This window comes from Paroedura picta, chromosome 12, assembly GCF_049243985.1.
Source record: "Paroedura picta isolate Pp20150507F chromosome 12, Ppicta_v3.0, whole genome shotgun sequence".
NCBI lineage: Eukaryota > Metazoa > Chordata > Lepidosauria > Squamata > Gekkonidae > Paroedura > Paroedura picta.
In genome coordinates this window covers 50,780,508-50,792,609 of record NC_135380.1, presented here as the reverse complement: position 1 = coordinate 50,792,609, position 12,102 = coordinate 50,780,508, and the positions used below count along the sequence as shown (strand labels likewise).

The following is a 12,102-nucleotide window of genomic DNA, read 5'->3' as shown; positions in this document are numbered from 1 at the left end:
AGTGTTTCATTGTAACAGTCAGCACCCAGGTTATGTGCTGAGTAGGTCCTGTGGGAATCTCAATCAGTCAATACCTTTAATTGCATATAAGAGATGTAAAGCAGAATAAAAGTAAAATCGAGACAAAATCACGACATTAAACAGAATATTAAAAAGCAACAATCACACAGGTAAACAGATAAAAAAACAGTTTGGAATTAACCTCGATAACAAGGTAAAAAAAAATTGGCGTCCACCTTTGTAGTATCAGGATCATCATCATTCAGGAGAAGCATGGAGCATGACTGCAGTTGGAGGATTCCCAACCAGGGAGCCCTGGGGTTATGCAGCCTTTCCCAGAAGTTCAGGTGGTCACTGACATCGCTAGACTCCTGGTGGGTGGAATGAACTCCCCGGGGAGATCAGGGCCCTGACGGAACCCCTAGATTTCCACCGGGCCTGCAAGACGGAGCTCTTCCACCAAACTGATGAACGTCTGATCTGGACCTTCCTCCTGCACCCCCCCCCCACACTTCTTAAGGGGCTAGCGTTTCAAAAATTATTTTATATTGAAGATTTTTAATGGTGCTTCTATTGATTCTTTATGTATCTTGGTTTTAGATCAATGTATCTTACGCCAGTAGCCGTGTTGGTCTGAAACAAGACAACAAAAGTCCAAGAGCTCCTTTGAGACCAACAAAGTTTTATTCAAGGCTTGAAAAAATCCTTGTTGTTTTTAAAGGTGCTCTTGGACTCTATTTTTGTTGTATCTTGTGCCATTCGTGTTGTGCACCACCCCAAGATGACTTTGTCGTGAGGGGCAGTAGAGGAGCTCCAAAAATAAAGGAATAAATAGTCCTCACTGGAGCCCATCTCCTCGTTGCCCCATGGGTCTTTTCCACAATGGGAAAAGGGCTCCCCCATCTTACTTCCGCACCCCCTTTCCTGAAGAGGCATGGCGCCACTTCCGGGGTTCCTCAGTGCCTGAAGAACACGGTCAGAAGGTGGAATATGGCTGCGTCGCTATTCACTGAGGCACCCTACGTGTGCTCCCCTTGACCTTTCCCCCTTTCTCTTTGACCGAGTAACTAGGAGTCAGAGAACCTGACCAGAGGCCCCTGGGCCACAGCCTCATCCCAGCCTATCCTCTTGGCATTTAAAGGCCCCGTGGTGGAGATGAGCAGAAAGGGTTGGGCGGTCTTGGTCCTGCGGTCTTCTTCACCCCCCGTCTGTCTCCTTCTCTCCTCCAGGCCGCCTCCACCCCCCTGCTTCCTCCCACTGCACCATTTTTGCCTGCCCAAACAGTCAGAGGACCCAGATAGCTCCCAGCCGCTCAGCTTCTCCAAGAGCCCTGCCTGCCCCCGGACGTGGACTGTGGCACGGTCTATGGGCAGCGACTACCAGCAGCCGGGGTGGCGGGTGGCGCTGATCAGCCTATCACTGATAGCGTTGTTATTGTGGTGCGTGCTGCGCGAGGAGACGGAAATTGACCAGCATCTATACGCTGCGCTGGGGGAGAAGCCCCAGGGATCGGGACCTCAGGCACCCCCTTCCAAACAAGAGGAGCCTTGACCGGAAAACTTGGCGGGAGCCTTGGGCCCGAGGACTGGAGAAGATGCTGGACTCCCGTGCAATTCGATGTTTGGAAATGCTTGCAAGGCTGGGGCGGCTGGGCCCACGGACGGTGGTGCGTCTTCAGTGTCCCCTGTAGCAAAAGGCCGCAAGTTCTTTTTCACTCCAAAGGAACGGTGCCCTGAGCCTGCAGTCCAAGGGCCCTCTGTCACTCCCTTTTGGAGCAGCGGGAATGTATCCCAGATTCCGTGCAGGACCGCCCTGCGTTTTGCCAATGCTCGTGTGGAAGATAAATGTTAACTAAGTTGCCCATCAAAAGTCTTGCCGTTTGCTTTTTGTCAGTAATTTAAAAGGTTAATTTCAATAGCTTACTTCAGCTCAGTACTGGCCTGTAGTATACCCCAGCGTCTGTTTGGTAGGTGTGATCCCCGGCAGCATGAGTTGCAAGACAGCTGAACATCTTGAAATCTCAGGTTGGTCTTGCCAGATCTCGGGCTCCCCCTGCCCTTTCAGTTTTGCCCAGGGCCCAGATTAGATTTAATAGTCAAAGCTTCATCTCTGCAGAACAAATTTGGAGTCTGGTGGGACCTTGAAGACCAGCAAAATTTTATTCAAGGTACAAAGGTGCCACCGGACTCTACATTTGTTCTGCTGCTTCAGACCAGCATGGCTACCTGCTTGAATCTAGCTTCATCTCTGCTTGATCTTACCTAAGATAATTAGGAGGGCCGGATTGCATATGGAGAGGGGTGCCCGTCCCTCCCCCCTGCCTTCTCTCTCCATGGCCAATTGCCCAAGGACCTGAGCTTGGAGGAAAAGAGTCCCACATGCTCATGTGGATGTTAAAATTAGATCCTGCCTCCTACTTGGTGAGGAAGCTGCACAGAGGAGCAAGCGAAGGGAGTCGGCTGCCGCTGCCCCTTGGAATAATTCGGCCCCAAGACATCCCAGCGGCTGTGATAGCAAAGGCTGGACCTCAATGGCCTCTTCTTGAGCCGCATGCCTGTCTAATTTTGGATTTGCCTCTGGAGGATTAATAAAGAAAGTAGAAAAGGGGAACAAGCATTCAGCATGTCAAAATGATATTAGGAATTTGGAGCCTGTGAGGAATTGTAGGAAGGGGAAACGGTCTGAAAATCCACCGGCATTCTCTGCAGTTAGCCTGGTTTTGCTGTTGCTGTCATGCAAGGACCGGCCACTAGATGCCTTGGGAGGCCTGTGGCTGTGCATCAACTGCGGACAAATGCAGCTCCAGTTCCCTGTGGACGAATGCCTGGCTGTTTCCTGCTGCTCTTGTGAGCAACTTGTAAATGAACTTGGAAACCGGAGGAGAATAGAGGATGCACCATCTGGGCAGCTGGCCCCTTTCCGGCGCAACAGTGGAGTTCAGCACGAGGCAGAATAATGTCAACTTCTTCCTGCTTTGGGAGTCCTGCAATTTTCACTGGGGAGAACTCTTTGGGATGGGTTTTCTGTATAAGGCAGAGGTTGCAAGAGGGCAAAAGAGAGCTACACATTCTTTCATTGTGCCTGGGACAAAGCCCCACAAAAAGCCAATCTGGGGATCCCAAGCCAAAATGGCTGCTGGAGGCGATAGTGCCAGCCACACCATGGTTGTCACAGCTGGAGCTCACTGACACAGTGCAGATCTTTCTGCTGCTCAAGCAACGTATTGACAATCTGCCTAGCTAATCCAATCATCAGCAGTCATTCAAAAACCCTTTTGGGCAAAGGTATCTTCCCCCCCCCCCCCCCGCACTTCCTAAAATCTCTTGGCAGGCACCAGAAAAGATGCTGGAAGATGCCATGGTGCCCCTGGGTACCATGTTGGGGACCCCTGCTCTCATCCATTTCTGCAAGGGTTATAGGTCATGGAACAATGTGTGACATATATGAACGAGGCATCTCATAGTCCTAGTTGGTTGCTCAATTGGTTGTCCGCATATTGTTAGTTGAAGAGCCAGCATGGTGTAGTGGACTACCTTCTTGACCACATGTAGCCAGCTGGGTGATCTTGGGCTAGTCGCAGTCTTGATAGTGCTGATAGTGCTGTTCTGACCGAGCAGTCTTGTAACAACTCTCTCAGCCTCCCCTCCCTCACCGGGTGTCTGCTGTGGGCAGAGGAAGGGAAGGTGATTGTCAGCCACTTTGAGACTCCTTCAGGCAGTGAAAAGCAGGGTCCAAAAGCCAACTCCTCTTCTGAAGAGCTAAGATCCGATCACTGTCAGATGCCAGCCCTTTCGCCAAACTGGTGAGGCTGCTCTGTAAATATTTCCATTTCATTCTGACATCATTTTCTAGGAAAGGCAGGAGGATCTGCCAGCTAGTCCTCTACTGGGCGGGGCAAGTGGAACAGCCCTCTTCAAGCACTTGAAAGGATGTCATACAGTAGATGGAGCAGAATTGTTTCCTGTTGCCCCAGAAGGTCAGCCCAGAACCAATTCAAAATAATTTCCGGCTAAACATCTGGAAGAAGCTCCTGAGAGTTATTATTTATGATTATTATTTTAATTTCTTACCCACCACTCTCGCCAAGCCGGCTCGTGGTGGGTTACAGCAGTGGTCCCCAACCTTTTTATCACCGGGGACCACTCAACGCCTTTTACTGAGGCCCAGTGGGGGGGGGGGGGATAGTTTACTCCTCTACTCTCAACCACTGCCCTAACACTCTCTGATCGCTATGGTAATGTTTAAACAACCCTTCAAAATAAGAGACAGACACGCCACAACAATTAACATAAGGAACATTTTATTTTCATGGAAATTTTAACTCATGACAATGACAAATCAATGGGAACCCTGAGCTTGTTTCTCTGCAACGAGATAGTCCCATCTGGGAGTGATGGGAGACAATGACACCCAAAATGTGTTGTAAAGGGCTGGGGGGGAGAAGGTGTCCTTCGGGGCCCACCTCCAATTAGTTGAAGGACCACGTGGTCCGTGGCCCACAGGTTGGGGATCGCTAGGTTGCAAGGCCCTGTGGGGGTGGGGGGGGGAGAAGGAGCATGGGGTGACAGGCAGTCCCTCAGATATGTGGATGCCAGACTGCAAAGGGCCTTAAAGGTTAAAACCAGAACCTTGAACTGGATCCGGGCCGGAACTGGCAGCCAGGGCAGCTGCCTCAGCACAGGCTGGATGTGGGTCCTCCAAAGTGTTCCCGTGAGGACCTTAGCAGCAGCATTTGCACCAGCTGCCATTTCCAGGTCAGACCCACATACAGTGAGTTACAGAAGTCAGTTCTGGAGGTGACCATTGCATGGATCACCCTGGCCGAGTGCTCAGAGGACAAGTAGGGCACTCGTAGCCTTGCCTGGTGGAGATGGGAAAATGCCTGGCGGGCTACGTTCCAAACCTGAAAGAGTGGTTCCTCAGTGGAACAGGCTTCCTCGGGAGGTGGTGGGTTCTCCTCTGGAAGTTTTTAAGCAGAAGCCACACAGCCATCAGACTGAAATGCTGATTTTTTTATTGTGAGAGGAAAAGCAGAAGTTGATGCTTGGCTCTTGCCACTTTTGGGGTCAGAAGGCAAATTTCTTCTCAGACACACTAGCCATGGATTCTAGTGTGTTTTTTTTTGGGGGGGGGAGGTAGGGGGGACATCTAGCCATGGTCTTGGGGTCACTGTGGATGGGCAGGTAGTTGTGAGTTTCCTGCATTCTCCAGGGACTAGATGGCCCTGGAGGTCCCTTCCAAATCTATGATTCTAATATTAAAACACAGAACTACAGACCTTAACTTTCTAATAACTGAAGCTCCTGAATTTCAGTTTTAATGTCATTTCCCCCATCCCACAAGTTAACTAGTTTGTCATTAGCAGAAATATCAAGTGTGTTGGTGGTTTTATTGCCCTAATAAAGTTAATGCTTTGAAATACTAGTTTTTGAACAACCAAACAGACATCCCTGCATGGGCATCAAAAGTGTGGGGCTGGCAAAACTCTCTTCCATACAAAATTCAGTGCGCAAAACGATGTTCATCTTCACCCTGACATGTTAGTTTTCTGCTAAGGGGCAGTCCATTTACTTGCAATCTGAAAGGACACAGCCCAGGGACATTTCAAAAACAAAGGCCTAGATACTGAATGTAAGTCATGCTCCATATAGATATACAGTTTCATTCCCACTTCATCGGCTGGATCACCCCATAAGTCAGTGATTCTCAATCTACCTGATGGCACAACCCCCTTTGGGTTGCCAAGGCCACTGCGGCAGTGTGGCAGCAGTGGCAGCCTCAGTGACCCAAAGGGGGTCGTAGGGTTGCACGCCCCAGCACACTGAAGCTGTGATCGCCATCGTGCCGGAGCGTGAAACCCTTGTGCCATTTGGAGGGTGGTGCAGCCGCAGTGGCCACAGCAATCCCTGGGGAAAAGGGATGATCGACCCCCCCCCCTGGGGTCACAACCCCCAGGCTGTGAACTGCTGTCCTAAGCAAACATTCTTAGTCATCTCAAATATGCAAAGTGTATGGGGGAGTTATGTTGAAAGCATCTTCTGCTAATGGAAACATTGGCTGGCACAACACAGCAGGAAACAAAATTGAATCTAAGGACATGGTGCTGCTTGTGCAATCTATTATAGTTTGCGGTCTTACCTGTGTGGCTTGAGAACAGTTGTGTGTGTTTTTGTGTGTGTGTGTGAGAGAGAGAGAGTGCATGAACAGAATGGTTTGCATCTTGTGATACAGCCCAAAGTGGGAACTAGGCAACTGCAAACAGGCACCAGAAACTCACAGCTGCACTGTAATATTAAAATGATATATTTATTTTTAATATACCGCCCTTCCCTGCAAGCAGGCTGTTCACAATACACATCACACGTACATCATCTATAAAATCACATTCTTAAAAGCTTATGGTGCTGCATTCCATTGGCTCACCTAGTCAATCCACCTCCTGGTTCCTTTTAACACACTAAGCGTTTTTTAATTGAGTTCTAATGCAGTGGAGGGAAACCTAGAGAGGGAGGGAGGGAGGGAGGGAGGCCTGTCAATTCTACTGGTGCTAGTTTCTTTTGAGGCCAGAACGGAAGGCCTGGGGGGAAAGCAGAACTCGGGTAGTTCCATAAGGGCCTCGGTCCCGATGGGTAGCTGGACCCCGGCCATAAAGGCCACAGCCCTGGCGGAACCCGGATATACTGCCTTTGGGCCGGGGACCACCAACATATTGGGGTTAGATGATTTTAAAGTTCTTCTGGCACATCCTGGGAGAGGCGGTCCCTTAGAGATGCATAAGTGAGGGGGGCTGACATAGGGTCCCACTGGCTGCTTTCCATTCAAGCCGCGACCAGACCCAGATGCTTAACTTTACCAAGCTATTTCCTGGAAATTAATTAAATTTCTATTCTGATGCTCCTAGCCAGCTAGCCCACAACACCCATTAAAATGCAATGTAATGTAAACATTAAACAACACCCCCTCCCCAACCACCCCAAAAAAACCCTCCCCCCCAATTCTCCAAGGAGCTGCTGTTTGCAACTAGGGATGAGGGAACAGGCTACTGGAGTGAGGGCTAGAGCTTCCTCAGCCCGGCCTCAACCAAACGCCTGGTGGAAGAACTCCGTCTTTCAAGCCCTGTGGAAACGAGATTGTTCTATCAGGGCCCACACCTCATTCCCCCAGGTGGGGGCCAGGACCAAGAAGACCCTGGCCCTGGTTGAGGCCAGGCAAACCTCATGAGGGCCAGGGATCACCAACTTGTTCAAACTTGCTGAGTGAAGGGCCCTGAGAGGGTCACAGGGGGTTAGACATTCCCGCAGAGTGCAAAGCTCTGCATGGGGCATAGAAGGTTAAACGGTCCCGCCAGTATATTGGGCCCAGACCACAGATGGCCTTGAAGGGCAAAACCTTGAACTTGATATCTGGTATTCAACTGACAAGCAATGCAGCTGCCTCAGCCCCGGCTAGATATGAGCTATCCTTGGGGTTCCGGTGAGGTCCCTTGCAGCTGCATTTTGCACCAGCTGCAGTTTCCAGGTTAAGGACACGGGAAGGCCTGCATAGAGTGAATTAGTGGAATCTAGTCTGGAGGTGATGGTCACGTGGATCACTGTGACATGGATCACTGTTCCTGGGACAGACGGACCATAGAGGCACAGGTCAAGAAGGTAGCCAACAAGCATTTTTCAGTCTGTGCCAAGCAAGGCTACTAGCGCCCTCTCTGTCTTCCAAACATCTAGCCATGGTGATCCATGCAACGGTCACCTCCAGAATAGACTTCTGTAATTCGCTCTACGCAGGCCTGCCCTTGTCCCCGACCTGGAAATTGCAGCTGGTGCAAAAACATGGCTGCTTGGGTCCTCACAGGGACGTTTATCTTATTTATATTTATATTCCTAAGAACGGGCTTTGAAAAGGGGCCCCCACTGGCCGGCAGCAAGCAGACTGATGGGCCCAGATAGGTGGCAGGCGCGGTCGTGGGGGAGCGGGGAAGTCATCGTGGGCCCCCTCCCCCCCACTGAGGCCGCGGCTGGGCTGGGAGACCAGATAAGCCCGTGGCATGGCAAATACCACGGGCTGTAGGCGCCGTCTCAGCGGCGGCGGCAGTGCAAGGAGTGTGGCGTTGGCGACAAAACGGTGGGGGCACAGGGGAAGGAAGCGGCCATTCCTCCTCCTCCCCTCTGGGCATCATCCATGGCCGTTGCAGGGCGATGGGAGCGGGGAAGGCGGTGGCCATTTCCCCTTCCGTTGGCGCCAACCTCCAGAGAGCCGCGGAGCAGCGCAAAGGCAGGCAGTGGTCTCTGGGAGCCCCGTGGAGTCAGGCATGGGGGTTTGGGAGGGGGGAGGCGGCGGCCATCCCCCCCTCCCATTGCAGTTACCTTGGAGAGCGCAGTGGAGTGCTGGGTAGGGTGGGGAGCTTCATCAGCACTTGCCCTCCCGCATGCATGGCTGGTGGTTTGTTTATAGTCGGGACAGGCAGGTCCTCAGCAGGTGGGGCCAGGAGCGCGTGGGCTCGGCAGGAAGCTCGCTGGGCCCTGCGGCCGCCTCGTTTCCTGCCGCGCCGTCAGCTCCAGTGGGGATGGTGCCCTGCAGGCAGTGGCAAGCACGGGCTGGAGTGCAGTCTCCAGCTGGGTCCTGCTGTCTCCCCCCAGGGGGGGAGGGGGGCATTGTGCCTCCCGACTGGTTGGAACTCTAGTCAGTCGGGTGAGGGGCCAATCGGAAGGCGTGAAGCGCCAACTGGCTAGAGCTCTCGTCTTTCCTGGTGAGGGGCCAGTCGGAAGGCCCCTCACCCAGACTGGCCCTGCCCACTTACCCCTTAACGAAATATGAAGGTGGAGAGATATATTTACAGGGCGGTTTACAGGAAACAGGAAAAAGATACAAGATGATATATGGTAACAACATGTGTTAACAACAATAACATAACAACAATCACCTTATGATAACAACAATACATCTAGGCAGGCCCATATCCAGCCAGTGCTGAGGCAGCTGCATTGGTTGCCAGTTGCAGCCTGGATCTGGTTCAAGGTCTTGCTTTTTACCTTTAAGATAGTTCGTGGTCTGGGACCCACATATCTGGGGTACTGCTTGTTGCTCTATACCCCCCGCAGAGCTTTGTGCTCTGCAGGCACCAATCGGTTAGTCATTCCTGGCCCCAGAGAAGCCCGTCTGGCCTCTACCCACCTGGTTGGATTGAGCTCCTGGAGGAGCTACGAGCCCTGCGGGAGCTTTCGGTGTTCCACGGGGCCTGCCAGATGGAGCTCTTCCACCCGAATTCCTAGCAGTTATAACAGTCACAGCTTCCAGTCTAGCTGCTGCAGGGGTGGAAATAATAGTCTGCATATGATTGCTTGCCTCACGTGCAAGAACTCTGGCCCTAGGCAGACGTGCTTGGGGATACCGGGCCTCCATCCCTGGAGGACAAGACTTCTGCTAGGAACCTGTCTGAAGTTTGCAGGACAATCCTAACTCGGTTTCCTGTTCTCTTTTCCAGATTTTCTGACATTGACCTGAAAACAGAAGAAGCCTATCAGATGGCTGTCAAAGGGTTAATTCGACCTATGGGGAAAAGCCCTCCCTTGATCACAGCGATTCGATGCCTCCAGTTTGCGCCACCGGAGTTCCAGTTAGGTACGGCGAGGGCTGTGGCTGGACGATCTCAAGGGAGCAAAACACATTTCTAAATCTCACTTTGGCCAATGATTGAGAGGGGATTTAATCTAGATTCAAATGGGGCTAATTTAGTCACAAACTGGGGTAGAGTCTCTGGTAAACAAGATCTTCCGGCCGTCACATTGCTTAGCGTGCTGTTGTTTCCAACTGGGAAAAGGGTAAGGGGGCTGTGAAGAACTGTGGGAAGGGTGGGGGGAACCAGTTGAAATCCCCCTAGATCTCCTCACTCACCCTCTGCTCCGTCCCAGAGGTGCGGTGTCTCAGCCCTGCTTTCCCCCTTGACACATGGTAGTGCTCAGCCTTCCCTAGAAAACGTACAGTTCTCGCTTGGGTGTATTTATTACATGTGTATTTATTACATGGCGTGTCATGGAGTTAGGAGACCCGAGGCTTCTCAGGCAGCCCGTCAAGCGACGTCCTACGGCATGCCCCCTAGTGTCCCCTGGAGGAACTGCCACCCAAATCCTTGGAGGTCTCCCCTCCAAATACCACCAAGGGGCGTGCGGAGGTGGCTTGCCGCCGCCTGCATCAGCATGGTGCCAGTCAAACTGTATTACGGCCATTCAGACCAAGTTATATAGAGACAGAAGCATAAGAGGCCAAAACAACATGGTCATTCAACATAATACAGTATGAAACAGACCATAAAATAAAACTTAAAACTATATTGCTTTGGAGCATCGGATTTTTATGGCAGTGCAAAACTTAGGCAGCTGAATTGTCACTTGAGGGGGTCTCGTCACTGAGTTGCCTCTTTGTTCAATCTACGCCCTGATGTTCTGGAGAGTTTTTAAGGAGTGGTTCAATCACACTGCCACGGATGTCTGCTTAAGCAGGGCAGTGGAACAGGGTATGCGCTCCTGTTTCAATTTGGCCACTCCCACAAAAACCCGGTACCAGTGAGAGGGGGAAGTTTTATACCGACCCCCAACTAAAGCTGAAGCAGTCTTGCCTCTCTGTAGTGCCCCCTAGTGTTCCTTGGAGAAACTGCCTCCCACATCCTCGGAGGTCTCCTGTCCAAACACTAGTCAAGGACATTTGGAGGTGGCCTGCCATTGCCTGCCTCTGTGTCCTGACCCTTCGTGTTCCTTGGAGGAACTGCCATCCCCATGTCCTGGTAGGGCTGCCATCCAAATCCTTGGATCTCCCCCAGCCAACTACTAGCCAGCTTTGCGTCGTGGTTCAGAGCGGCGGCTTCTAATCCGGCAAGCCGGGTTTGATTCCCCACTCTTCCATTTGCAGCCGGCTGGGTGACCTTCGGCTTGCCACAGAACTGATAAAAATGTTCTGACTGAGCAGGAATATCAGGGCTCTCCCAGCCTCACCCACCTCACAGGGTGTCTGTTGTGGGGAGAGGAAAGGGAAGGCGATTGGAAGCCACTGTGGGACTCCTTCGGGTAGAGAAAAGCGGCATATAAGAACCAACTCTGCTTCTTCTTTTTCAGTAATCTCAGGGCTCGCTCAGCCTCCCCTCCCTCACAGAGTGTCTGTTGTGGGGAGAGGAAGGGAAGGCCTGTGGGTGGCCCCATAGTGGGCCTTTCATTAGCTGCATGGGGTGAGCCACCGTAGATATGGTGATGCATGACTGGGAGTGCGTGTTCTGCTGCCTCTCCACTCCTCCGGCGACGTCGCAGCACTTCTAACCCAAATCTGTTTGTCCTCCCTAGAAATCCACTGTTTGCACGAGACCCAGCAGTACCTTAGAAGAGTAGTTCATGAGATTGGATTGGAGCTGAAGTCGACAGCCGTGTGCACACAAGTACGCAGGGTCCGAGACGGCACCTTCACTTTGGACGATGCCCTCTTGCGAACGCAGTGGACCTTGCCCAATATCCAGAACGCGATCCTGCAGTCTAGACGGAAAGTCAAAGCCGAGCTTCAAAACAGCCTGGCTTACCAGGAAATCTGTGCTGGTTCCCTGCAGTCTCAGGCTATGGGAGTCGGACAGCACAGCGAAGGGTGAGGCCAAGGCAGGAAGCTCACGGGCAAAAGTAGCATCTTGTACTTCTTGGAAGTCCTGGCCAGAGAAGAACTGAGTGTGGAGGCTTCCCGTTCTATCCCGAGCTGTACAAAGAGCATCTTGACCAAAATCTGAATGTGGTGTTTTGGCGGGGGAACCCGTCCCAAGTGCAGTCTTTCAAACTTTATATATTCCAACAGGATTTGTCAAGCCAGGCAGTAACCGCAGGAAGAGTCAACCTTTGTTCTCAGAACATCCCCCAGATTCCTGCTACAAAATGCCTGCCTCTGTTCTTTCTACTACAACGATAAATGTCAATAATAAAGTGAATCTAAAATTTTTGGGCGTGAGCTTGTGATTTGTGTATTTTCATTATTGCTATCCTGGAAGACCAGCTTAGATTTGGCCCAGCTTAGAAGATCCTTTGGAATTTTCTGCCAAACCCACTTGTAATTGTTCTAATATAGCAGTTTCAGTTCTTTGTC

At 51.5% G+C, this 12,102-nt stretch overlaps 1 protein-coding gene across 2 annotated transcripts in view; it reads left to right on the top strand.

The window, feature by feature from the left end:
• The window catches only part of TRUB2 (TruB pseudouridine synthase family member 2), a 29,618-nt gene extending 17,660 nt beyond the window's left edge, over positions 1-11,958 (top strand). Inside the window, exons 7-8 of one of the 2 annotated variants that reach the window (XM_077306478.1) lie at positions 9,479-9,615; positions 11,325-11,958. In XM_077306478.1, the coding sequence (XP_077162593.1) occupies positions 9,479-9,615; positions 11,325-11,620 (433 nt within the window). In that variant the 3' untranslated portion in view covers positions 11,621-11,958. Of the gene's footprint in view, positions 1-1,229; positions 1,870-9,478; positions 9,616-11,324 lie in introns of those variants that run through there. The other variant, XM_077306480.1, reaches the window with a different exon arrangement.
• The last annotated feature ends 144 nt before the right edge of the window (positions 11,959-12,102 follow it).